Source organism: Agelaius phoeniceus, chromosome 3 (genome assembly GCF_051311805.1).
Source record: "Agelaius phoeniceus isolate bAgePho1 chromosome 3, bAgePho1.hap1, whole genome shotgun sequence".
Classification (NCBI taxonomy): domain Eukaryota; kingdom Metazoa; phylum Chordata; class Aves; order Passeriformes; family Icteridae; genus Agelaius; species Agelaius phoeniceus.
In genome coordinates, this window is record NC_135267.1 from 574,438 (window position 1) to 587,063 (window position 12,626).

At 53.7% G+C, this 12,626-nt stretch overlaps 1 protein-coding gene across 7 annotated transcripts in view; it reads right to left on the reverse strand.

Moving 5' to 3' along the window:
- DTNB (dystrobrevin beta) overlaps window positions 1-12,626 on the reverse strand; it is a 158,747-nt gene that overhangs the window by 78,441 nt on the left and 67,680 nt on the right. For 6 of the 7 annotated variants that reach the window (XM_077176406.1, XM_077176407.1, XM_077176404.1 and 3 more), the window contains 3 exons: window positions 10,540-10,632; window positions 5,810-5,897; window positions 3,497-3,582 (listed from right to left, as the gene is read on the reverse strand). In XM_077176406.1, coding sequence (XP_077032521.1) covers window positions 3,497-3,582; window positions 5,810-5,897; window positions 10,540-10,632 — 267 coding nt within the window. The remainder of the gene's footprint in view (window positions 1-3,496; window positions 3,583-5,809; window positions 5,898-10,539; window positions 10,633-12,626) is intronic. The other variant, XM_077176408.1, reaches the window with a different exon arrangement.

Below are 12,626 nucleotides of genomic sequence, written 5' to 3' on the forward strand. Positions count from 1 at the left end.
CTGTTTCTCCTTTCCCATTTTTGGACCTACTCAAACCTGCTCCGGACTGGGACCTGGGAAACACCGAGAGTTTGCACCTTGTGGCTGCAGCAGCTGCCCCAGCACAGGAGGGACTGAGAACAGAGCGACCACCCCCAGGAGAGACTTTCTGGATTTGTCATCATTTCAGAGCGGTGACAGAGTGGTGTCACCTGGTATTGTTCATTCTGTGTGCTGGGGGTGCTGTGCCTGGTAAATAAACAGGTTCTTTCCACTTCTCTCTGAGGAATCCTTCCTGAACCGGTTGTGGGGAGAGGCCGTGTGGGTTTGCTTACTGGAGGGACCCCTTGGGAGGTTTTCTCCCAAATTTGCCATAAACCAGGACATGGGCATAGCCAGGCATGGATAAGGATGTGGGCACAGCCAGGGCAGGGATATGGGCACAGCCCTAGGACAGGACAGGGATGTGGGTACAGCCCCAGGGCAGGGATATGGGCACAAACAGGACAGGGATATGGGCACAGCCAGGGCAGGGATATGGGCACAAACAGGACAGGGATGTGGGCACAGCCCCAGGACAGGGATATGGGCACAGCCAGGACAGGGATATGGGCACAAACAGGACAGGGGTGTGGGCACAAACAGGACAGGGATGTGGGCACAACTCCAGGACAGGGATGTGGGCACAGCCAGGACAGGGATGTGGGCACAGCCCCAGGACAGGGATATGGGCACAGCCAGGACAGGGGTGTGGGCACAGCCAGGACAGGGGTGTGGGCACAGCCAGGACAGGGATGTGGGTACAGTCCCAGGACAGGGATATGGGCACAGCCAGGACAGGGATGTGGGCACAAACAGGGCAGGGATATGGGCACAGCCCCAGGACAGGGATGTGGGCACAGCCCCAGGACAGGGATATGGGCACAGCCAGGACAGGGATGTGGGCACAAACAGGGCAGGGATATGGGCACAGCCCCAGGACAGGGATATGGGCACAGTCCCAGGACAGGGATGTGGGCACAGCCAGGACAGGGATGTGGGCACAGCCCCAGGACAGGGATATGGGCACAAACAGGACAGGACAGGGATGTGGGCACAGCCCCAGGATAGGGATATGGGCACAAACAGAACAGGGATGTGGGCACAGCCCCAGGACAGGGATGTGGGCACAGCCCCAGGACAGGGATGTGGGCACAGCTCCAGGACAGGGATGTGGGCACAGTCCCAGGACAGGGATGTGGGCACAGCCCCAGGACAGGGATGTGGGCACAGCCCTGCAGGACCTGGCACATTCTTTGCTTCCCTAGGATCAATCCCTCCCTGCAATCTCTCCAGCCCCTGGCACAGAAGAGGCTCAGAGGTGCTCCAGGAGCACAGAGGCTCCAACCCAGCCCTCAGGGGCTGCAGGAGGGCTCTGGGGCAGCCCTGGCACAGCCCAGGGCCCTCCTCCCAGCAGGAGCAGCCCATGGGGACAGCCCCAAACCCTGCAGAGGGACAGGCCTGAGCAGGGGCAGCATGGCCCAGGGCTCCCTGCAGCAGGGAGGGATGGATGGAGCCCTTCCAAGAGCACAGAGTCCCCTCCAGCTCTCCCTGCTGCCAGACTGCAGAGCTGCTCTGCTGCCAGCATGGGCTGGGGCCTCCCTGCTCCAGGATCCCCATTCCAAACTCCTGCCAGGGCCCCTGCTGGGCCACCACGGCTGCAGCAGTGCCAGGGCTCTCACAGACACGTTTCATGGAAATCCTTTCCTTAGGATCTTTTTCCTCCTGAGAAGCTGAGAGGCCTCAGGAACAAAATGTACCCAATGGTTATCTGCTGCTGTGGGATGCAACAGGAACAAAATGTAAACATTGATTATCTGCTGCTGTGGAATGCAACAGGTGCATCTGGGATTGGTCCCATGTGGTTGTTTCTAATCAATGGCCAATCACAGCCCAGCTGTCTCAGACTCTCTGGTCAGTCACAAGCCTTTGTTATCATTCTTTCCTTTTCTATCCTTAGCCAGCCTACTGATGAAATCCTTTCTTCTATTCTTTTAGTATGGTTTTAATATAATATATATCATAAAAAAAATAAATCAGCCTCCTGAAACATGGAGTCAGATCCTCTTCCCTCATCCTGGGACCCCTGCAAACACCACCACACCAGGGCTGAGCTGCTCCTGCTCCAAAGGGCCCTGGAGCAGCCTCTTCCCTCTGCTGAGGGTGCCTGGGGACAGGGCTGGGCACAGGGAGAGCCTGGGGGGCTCCACAGGTGATCCCCTGCAGCAACAAAAATCATCTGGGTGCCTTTGGAAGGGACCTCAGAGCCCATCCAGGGCCACCCCTGGCAACTCCCACTGTGCCAGGGTGTCCCAGTGTCCAGCCTGGCCTTGGGCACTGCCAGGGATCTGGGGCAGCCCCAGCTGCTCTGGGTGATGCCTTGGGAAGGCTGAGCTGGAACAGAGGCTGGCCAGAGCTAAAGAGTAAAGCAGGGATTTATTGAAAGGATCTCCTGCATGGATCCACCTTGGGCAGCACAAGAGCCCAGCCAGGGCTGCACCCAAGATGAACCCAAATGGTCCCAAAATGAACCCAAGATGAACCCAAATGGTCCCCAAATGGACACCCAGTCCCGGGCTCTGTCACTGTGATCTGCTCCATTTGCATCTTGCAGTTCATGGTCCATTCCAGCTTTAGCCCCTGCAGTCCCACCCTTGTTTTTCTCTCTTCTGTTTGTGCTCTTGGGGCTGAGATTTGGATCATTTGTCCTTGGTCCCCAGCTGGAGCAGGAATTGTTTTGTCTCCCCACTCTGTGCACAGAGCTCCCCATGCCCTGATGTGAAATCCAGACCCCCACACTAAAGCAGCACAGAATGTGAAAAATAGAAAAGCCAAACCTGAGGCATCATGGGCACCCTGTGCCAGGGCCTGCCCACCCTGCCAGGGCACAATTCCTCATTCCCAAGATCCCATCCAGCCCTGCCCTGTGGCACTGGGAGCCATTCCCTGGCTCCTGTCCCTCCAGGCCTTGTCCCCAGTCCCTCTGCAGCTCTCCTGGAGCCCCTTCAGGCCCTGCCAGGGGCTCTGAGCTCTCCCTGGCTCCTTCTCCTCTCCAGGTGAGCACCCCCAGCTCTCCCAGCCTGGCTCCAGCCCTGGAGCAGCTTTGGTGGCTCCTCTGGGCTCTGTCCAGCAGCCCCAGGTCCTTGTGCTGTTGGAGTGCCCAGGGCAGGTGGGCTCTCACCTGGGCACAGGGACAGAATCCCCCATTTCCTGCTGGGGGATCACTCCAGGACTGGGGATTTGGGGGTTTTGGGGATTTCTGGGATCAGATCCCAGCTCTGAGGTTTGCTGGATGTGCTCAGTGTTGGAGAAGATGATTTGAAGATTAGAGAAGATCAAACCCCCTCCCCACGGCCAATTAACTCATGTTAATGAGTAATTAAGCAGTGCATGAGGGGGCTCCAGCCCAGCAGCAGCAGCTGTGGGGCAGCAATGGGGTCAGTGTGGGCAGGCAGGGCTGCCCCAGCAGGGGCTGTACCTGTTCTTGTTCTCCAGCTCTGCTATCAGCTGCCTCTGCTGCTTGTTGGCATCGAAGCTGAAGGGCAGATCTGCAGGAGGGCGAGGCTGCAGAGAGAGCAGGGGGCTCAGAGAGGGCAGAAATCACGGGGAATGCAGTCACAGAAATCACAGGAATCACAGAAACCACAGGGAATGCAGTCACAGAAATCACAGAAATCACAGGAATCACAGAAAACACAGGGAATGCAGTCACAGAAATCACAGGGAATGCAGTCACAGAAATCACAGGGAATGCAGTCACAGAAATCACAGGAATCACAGGGAATGCAGTCACAGAAATCACAGGAATCACAGAAAACACAGAAAACACAGAAATCACAGGGAATGCAGTCACAGAAATCACAGAAAACACAGAAAACACGGGGAATGCAGGCACAGAAATCACAGGAATCACAGGGAATGCAGTCACAGAAAACACAGAAAACACAGAAATCACAGGGAATGCAGTCACAGAAATCATGGGGAATGCAGTCACAGAAATCACAGGAATCACAGGGAATGCAGTCACAGAAATCACGGGGAATGCAGTCACAGAAATCACAGGGAATGCAGTCACAGAAATCACAGAAAACACAGAAATCACAGGGAATGCAGTCACAGAAAACACAGAAAACACAGAAATCACAGGGAATGCAGTCACAGAAATCACAGAAAACACAGGGAATGCAGTCACAGAAATCATGGGGAATGCAGTCACAGAAATCACAGGGAATGCAATCACAGAAATCACAGAAATCACAGGGAATGCAGTCACAGAAATCACAGGAATCACAGGGAATGCAGTCACAGAAATCATAGAGAATACAGAAATCACACAATCAATCACACCAATCACAGAAAACAGAAGTCACAGAGAATACAGTCACAGAAATCACAGAAATCGCAGAACCACACAATCACAGAAATCACAGAAATCACACAAAACACAGCAATCACAGAAATCAGAGAAAATACACAAATCACGCAATCACACAAATCACCGAATCACAGAAATCACACAGTCACAGAAATCACAGAAAACACAGAGAATACAGTCACAGAAATCACAGAAAATACAGTCACAGAAATCACACCGTCACAGAAATGCCATGAACCACAGAAATCACACAATCACAGAAATCATAGAACCAAAGACAATACAGTCACAGAAATCACAGAAAATACAAAGAATAGTCACAGAAATCACAGAAAATAGTCACAGAAATCACACAGTCACAGAAATCATAGAACCAAAGACAATACAGTCACAGAAATCACACAATCACAGAAATCACGCAATCACACAAATAATAGGAAACACAGAAATCACACCAATGACACAATCACACCAATGACACAACCACACCAATGACACAACCACACCAATGACACAATCACACCAGTCACACAATCACACCAATGACACAATCACACCAGTCACACAATCACACCAATGACACAATCACACCAATGACACAACCACACCAATGGCACAATCACACCAATGAAGCAATCACACCAATGACACAATCACACCAATGGCACAATCACACCAGTGCCACCAGTGCCACCAGTGCCTCCCTGGTTTGCAGCCACAGCTCCCAGCCCTGGGGCACCCCAGGGTGCTCTGGTGGTCCCAGGGCAGAGCTCCCTGCTCACCCTGCACTGCACCAATTCCATTTTCCTCACTTTTTTGAACAGGACACAAAGCCCAGCCCCAGAGCCTCCATGGCTCCTCCTGGCCCCAGAGCCAGATCTTGCTTTGCTCAAAAATTCTGCTGAAAGCCTGAGGGACACCTCAGCCTTCATCCCAGTGCCACCCTGCCATGGCAGGGACAGCTCCCAGTGTGCCAGGGTGTGCCAGTGTCCAGCCTGGCCTCGGGCACTGCCAGGGATCCAGGCTGGGCACCCTGTGCCAGGGCCTGCCCACCCTGCCAGGGAACAATTCCCCATTCCCAATTTCCCATCCAGCCCTGCCCTCTGGCACTGGGAGCCATTCCCTGGCTCCTGTCCCTGCAGGCCTTGTCCCCAGTCCCTCTGCAGCTCTCCTGGAGCCCCTTCAGGCCCTGCCAGGGGCTCTGAGCTCTCCCTGGATCCTTCCCTTCTCCAGGGGAACATTCCCAGCTCTCCCAGCCTGGCTCCATGCACTCCTCATCCTCCCAGCTGATCACCCCGCAAACCCAACCTTCCCCTGCCTGCTGCCATCCCAGCAGAAGGCACAGAAATGGGGGATGTGGTGTCCCTGGAGCCCCCAGTGTCCCCCAGGGTCCCCAGGGCAGGACAGGGCACTCACAGCATTGCCAGCCTCGGCGGCCAAGCGCGCGGCGTAGCGGGCGATGAGCCGGTGCTCCTCGTCCAGCCGGCCTGGGCTGTCCAGGGCACTGCAAAACAATCCTCAGTGAGACAGGGCACTGCAAACCTGGCCACAGCCAGCCCAGGGCACTGCAAAACAATCCTCAGTGAGACAGGGCACGCCAAACCTGGCCACAGCCAGCCCAGGGCACTGCCAAACCTACCCAGAGCCAGCCCAGGGCACTGCAAAACAATCCAAAACAATCCTCAGTGAGACAGGGCACTGCAAACCTGGCCACAGCCAGCCCAGGGCACTGCTAAACCTGGCCACAGCCAGCCCAGGGCACTGCAAAACCAACCCAGAGTGAGCCCAGGGCTGCCAGGACACTCCAAAACCAAGCCCAGAGCCAGCCCAGGGTTCCAGGACACTGCCAAACCTGACCAGAGCCAGCCCAGGGCACTGCAAACCAACCCAGAGTGAGCTCAGGGCACTGCAAACCAACCCAGAGTGAGCCCAGGGCACTGCAAACCAACCCAGAGGGAGCCCAGGGCACTGCCAACCAGCACAGGGTGAACCCAGGGCACTGTGAAACCCGACCAGAGCCAGCCCAGGGAACCAGAGCTGGGTGGGAGGAAGATGCAGGGAGAGGATCCAGAGGGTTCCCCAGCAGCAGAGGAGGGAGAGGGCTCACACACAATCCCTTGAGTTACAAACACCATTCTGGGTGATCTGACCCCTCTGTGCTCCTTGCAGGGCTGTGGAAAGGGCTCACAGAGAATCCTCTGAGTTAAAAACACCTTTCCAGGTGATCTGGCCCAGATCTGTGCTCCTTGCAGGGGTGGGGAGAGAACTCACACACAATCCCCTAAGTTACAAACACCATTCTGGGTGATCTGGCCCCTCCTGGCAGTGCTGTGCTCCTTGCAGGGGTGTGGAGAGGGCTCACACAGAATCCCCTGAGTTACAAACACCTTGCCAGGTGATCTGTCCCAGATCTCTGCTCCTTGCAGAGGAAGGAGAGGGCTCACAGAATGCCCTGAGTTACAAACACTGTTCTGGGTGATCTGGCCCTCTTGGCAGTGCTGTGCAGAGAAGGAGAGGGCTCACACAGGATTCTCTGAGTTACAAACACCTTTCCAGGTGATCTGGCCCCTCTTGGCAGTGCTGTGCAGAGGAGGGAGAGGGCTCACACACAGTCCCCGATGTCGCCCTGATTTTTTAAGATTTTCTAAGCCTTCTGATGTTTCCATTCTTGTGAGGAACTTTCTCACACACTTTCTGTAAATAACTCATTGTTCTGCATTCTTTTCTGGAGGAGGAGACATTTGATGGACTGTGGGTTTGTCCAGTGTCACTGGAGAGGTGGCACTGTCACCCCCCAGTCCGCTGTCACTTTTGGAAAACCATAAATGTTGGGGTCAGAAATTAAACTTCCCTTTCTTCCTTCACCTTGAGAGCAGTGGTGTGTGCTTGTGTTCTCTCGTGTCCCATAGTGACAGCCCTGAGCTAAAAACACCAATTCTGGGCGATCTGGCCCCTCCTGGCAGTGCTGTGCTCATGCCCAGCCAGGCCCCGAGCTGTGCCAGCCACCCTGGGGGCTGGCACGGGGCTGGCACGGGGCTGGCACAGGGAACCCCAGCCTGGGGTGGCTGGGAAGGGTCCCCAAAGCCCGGTCAGTGCCACCCCTGCCATGGCAGTGCCACCTTGCCCTGTGCCAGGGGCTCCAGCTCAGCCCTGATGGAAAGGAGTGACCAGGACAGGTCACACACCTGCTCTGGGGACACCTGGGCTGGGGACAGTGACACTGAGGGGACAGCAAAGAGCCCCACGAGGGCTGGGGACCTCGGGGACAGGCTGTGCCCTCCTGGCAGCAGTGCCAGGCCAGCAGGAGATGCCAGGGAAGGGAAGGGAAGGGAAGGGAAGGGAAGGGAAGGGAAGGGAAGGGAAGGGAAGGGAAGGGAAGGGAAGGGAAGGGAAGGGAAGGGAAGGGAAGGGAAGGGAAGGGAAGGGAAGGGAAGGGAAGGGAAGGGGTGGGACTGGCACAGCAGAAGGGAGGGGAAATGTGTGCCAGGACAGGTCCCTGTGCCACCCAGAGGGGACAGGGGGCACACACGGCCTGGGCAGGGCAGGGGACACTCAGGGACAGGGGGCACTCAGGGGATACTCAGGGAATGGGGACACTGAGGGAGAGGGGACACTAAGGGGACATTCAGGGGACACTCAGGGACAGGGGGCACTCAAGGACAGGGGACCCTCAGGGAGAAGGGACAGTGAGGGAAAGGGGACACTCAGGGACAGGGGATATTCAGGGAGAGGGGACACCCAGGGAGGGGGGACACCCCAGGGACACTCAGGGGACAATGAGGGACAGGGACAGGGGACACTGAGGGAGAAGGGGACACTGAGGGAGGGGGGACATGCAGGGACACTTAGGGACAGGGTACAGTGAGGGAAAGGGGACACCCAGGGGACACTCAGGGAGGGAGGACACTCAGGGGACACTCAGGGACAGGGGACATTCAGGGAGAGGGGACACCCAGGGATAGGGGACAGCTGGGGGACACCCAGGGAATGGGGACACTCGGGGGACACTCATGACTCAGGGGACCCCCAGGGGACACTCAGGGAGAGGGGACAGCTGTGGGACACTCAGGGACAGGGACACTCAGAGATGGGGGACATTCAGGGGGCACTCAGGGCAGGGGACACTCAGGGAGGGGGGACACCCCGGGGACACCCTGGGGACACTCAGGGGACACAGAAGGAAAGGGGACACTCAGGGAGGGGGGAAACTCAGGGAAATGGACACTCAGGGACAGGGACACTCAGGGACAGGGGACACTCAGGGGCAGGGGACACCCAGGGATGGGGGACACTGAGAGAAAGGGGACACTGAGGGGACACTTGGGGAAATGGGCCACTCAGGGACAGGGGACACTCAGGGGACAGGGGACACTCAGGGGACATTCAGGGGACACTCAGGGAAATTTTGGGAGAAGATGAGATTCCAGCAGGGGTAAAAATGAGGTTCCAGCAGGGGGAAATCTGGGGAAAAATCTCAGATTCCAGTGGGTGAAATCTGGGGGAAGATGAGATTCCAGCAGGGGGAAGATGAGATTCCAGCAGGGGGAATCTGGGAGAAAATTTGAGATTCCAACAGGTGGAAAGATGAAATTCCAGGAGGGGGAAATTTGGGGAAAAAAAAAGAGATTCCGGCAGGGGCAATTTTGAGGTGAGATGAGATTCCAGCAGGAGGAGAGTAGGGAAAGATGAGATTCCAGCAGAGGGAAATTTGGGGGAAGAGGAGATTCTAGCAGGGGGAAATCTGGGGGAAAAGTTGAGATCCCAACAGAGGGAAATTTGGGGAAAAAAAATGAGATTCCAACAGGGGGAAATTTGGGGGAAAGATGAGATTCCAGCAGGGGAAAAATATGAGATTCCTGCAGGGGAAAATTTGGGGTGAGATGAGATTCCAGCAGGGGGAAATTTAGAGGAAGATGAGATTCCAACAGGGGGAAACTTGGGGAAAAAGATGAGATTGCAGCAGGGGGAAATCTGGGGGAAAATCTGAGATTCCTGTAGGGGGAAATTTGGGGGAAAATCTGAGATTCCAGCAGGAGGAAATTTGATGTGAGATGAGATTCCAGCAGGGGGAAATTTGGGGGAAAAGATGAGATTCCAGCAGGGGGAATTTTGGGGGAAAATCTGAGATTCCAGCAGGAGGAAATTTGGTGTGAGATGAGATTCCAGCAGGGGGAGGATGAGATTCCAGCAGGGGGAAATTTGGGGTAAAAATGAGATTCCAGTGGGGGGGAATTTGGGGAAAATGATGAGATTCCAACAGGGGAAATGTGGGGACAAAGATGAGACTCCAACAGGAGGAAATCTGGAGGAAGATGAGATTCCAGCAGGGGGAAATATGGGGGAAAAAAATGGGATTCTGGCAGGGGGAAAATGAGATTCCAGCAGGGGAAATTTGAGAAAGATGAGATTCCAGCAGGGGGAGATGTGGGGAAAACTATGAGATTCCAGCATGGGGAAATTTGGGGTGAGATGAGATTCCAGCAGGGGGAAACTGGGGGAAAAAAAGATGAGATTCTAGCAGGGGAAAGAAAAAGAAATTTCAGCAGGGAGAAATTTGGAGGAAAAGATGAAATTCCAGCAGGGGGAGGTTTGGTGTGAGATTCCAGCAGGGCCACAGAGAGGAACGAACCCATTTGGGATCAATCAGGGTTTGTGAGAGGGGATCTCAGTGCCCGGGCTGGGGACACCCAGGGCCACCCCCAGTGTCCCCAGTGTCCCCAGCGAGTGTCCCTGGGCTCACAAAGGTGGCAATCAGGGCTGGGGACACCCAGGGCCACCCCCAGTGTCCCCAGTGTCCCCAGCGAGTGTCCCTGGGCTCCCAAAGGTGGCAATCAGGGCTGGGGGTGAAACCAGGGCCACCTCCAGTGTCCCCAGTGTGTGTCCCCGGGCTCACAAAGGTGACAATCAGGGCTGGGGACACCCAGGGCCAGCCTAGTGTGTGTCCCTGGGATGGCACTGACTGTGCCCCACTCCTCAGGTGGCTCCCAAAGGTGGCAATCAGGGCTAGGGGGTGAAACCAGGGCCACCCCCAGTGTCCCCAGTGTCCCCAGTGAGTGTCCCCGGGCACACAAAGGTGGCAATCAGGGCTGGGGACACCCAGGGCCACCCCCAGTGTCCCCAGTGAGTGTCCCCGGGCTGGCACTGACCGTGCCCCGCTCCTCAGGTGGCTCACAAAGGTGGCAATCAGGGCGTGCTCCTCCCGGCACGGCTCGGGGCTGCTGCAGCTGCGGGGCTGGCACCTGGCAGGGGCGGGGAGAGCAGAGAAACAACAACAAAAACTCCGTAAATTCGGGCAGATTCAGGAAATGTGGGCTCCGTGGGGGCACTGCTGCTGCTCAGACAATGGGAGGGGACGCTGGGGGACAGCCAGGCACCCAGGGAGGGGTTGGCACCTGGAGGTGGCACTGAGTGCCCTGGGCTGGGACTGGGTGGCCTTGGAGGGCTTTCCCAGCCTCAGGGGCTCTGGAAACAAACCCTGTGCTATAACATGAACTATATGAACCATGAACAATAGTTATAACATGAACTATATGAACCATGAACAATAGTTATAACATGAACTATATGAACCATGAACAATAGTTATAACATGAACTATATGAACCATGAACAATAGTTATAACATTATAACCACTCAGTGCCATTTGAGGAGCACTCAGTGCAAACCTCCAATCAGCCAGTGTGAAACAACAACTAAATGCCACAGACACATTTCATGGGAAATCCTTTCCTTAGGATTTTTCCTCCTGAGAAGCTGAGAGGCTCAGGAACAAAATGCAACCAATGGTTATCTGCTGCTGTGGAATGCAACAGGAACAAAATGTAAATAACCAATGGTTATCTGCTGCTGTGGGATGCAACAGGAACAAAATGTAAATAACCAATGGTTATCTGCTGCTGTGGGATGCAACAGGAACAAAATGTAAATAACCAATGGTTATCTGCTGCTGTGGGATGCAACAGGAACAAAATGTAAATAACCAATGGTTATCTGCTGCTGTGGAATGCAACAGGTGCATCTGGGATTGGTCCCAGGTAGTTGTTTCTCATTAAAGGCCAATCACAGCACAGCTGGCTCAGACAGAGTTTTGTTGTTTTTTTTTTTTTCTATTCTTAGTCAGCCTTCTGATGAAATCTATACTATTCAAAACTATATATATCAAAACTATATATATATATATATAAAATATATCTATCAATATATCTATCAATATATCTATCAAAATATATAATATAATATAATATAATATAATATAATATAATATAATATAATATAATATAATATATATAAAATACATAACATATATATAACATATATTATATATTATATAACATATAATATATATTATATGTTATATTATATATATATATACTATATACTATATATTTTTATATATATATATATATATATATATATATATATAATAATCTCAAAACTATACTATTCTTTTAGTATGGTTTTAATGCAATATATATGATAAAATAACAAATGAACCCTTCTGAAACCTGGAGTCAGATCCTCATCTCTTCCCTCCCCCTGGGACCCCTGTGAGCACGGTCACAGCTAAATAAAGTGTTCAGTGCAATAGAGCAGAAATGTTCACTGAGGGCAGCTGTGCAGCCCCCTGGGATTCCCAGCGGGATCTTTAGGGAAGAGCACAGAGAACCCAACCCCAGCAGCATTCCCTGCTCCCAGAATCCCAAATCCAGAACCATTTGGCCTGGAAAATCCCTCCCAGCCCATCCAGTCCCAGCTGTGCCCAATGCCCACCCTGTCCCCAGCCCAGGGCACTCAGTGCCACATCCAGGTGACACCTGCAGGGACGGGCACCCCAAACCTCCCTGGGCAGCCCCTGCCAAGGCCTGAGCCCCCTTTCCATGCAGAAATTCCTCCTGGTGCCCACCCTGAGCCTGCCCTGGCCCAGCCTGAGGCCATTTCCCCTTGTCCAGAGCAGCTGCTGCAGTGCAGACACCTGGGGGCTCCACCTGGTGAACACGACCCCAAAACATCACAGGTATCTATCAATAACTGTGGACAGGTAAATAATTGTGTTTCTGTGCTCTCCTGACAGCTTCCCGCAGCAGGAGCTCAGGGGATGGACCCAAACCCAGTGGAAATTGCAGAAAAAATGGGGGTTTTTATGTTTTTAAAAAATTATTTATAAATATAATATGATAATATATAAAGTTATTTATCAATAACTGTTAACAGATAAATAACTGTGTTTCTGCG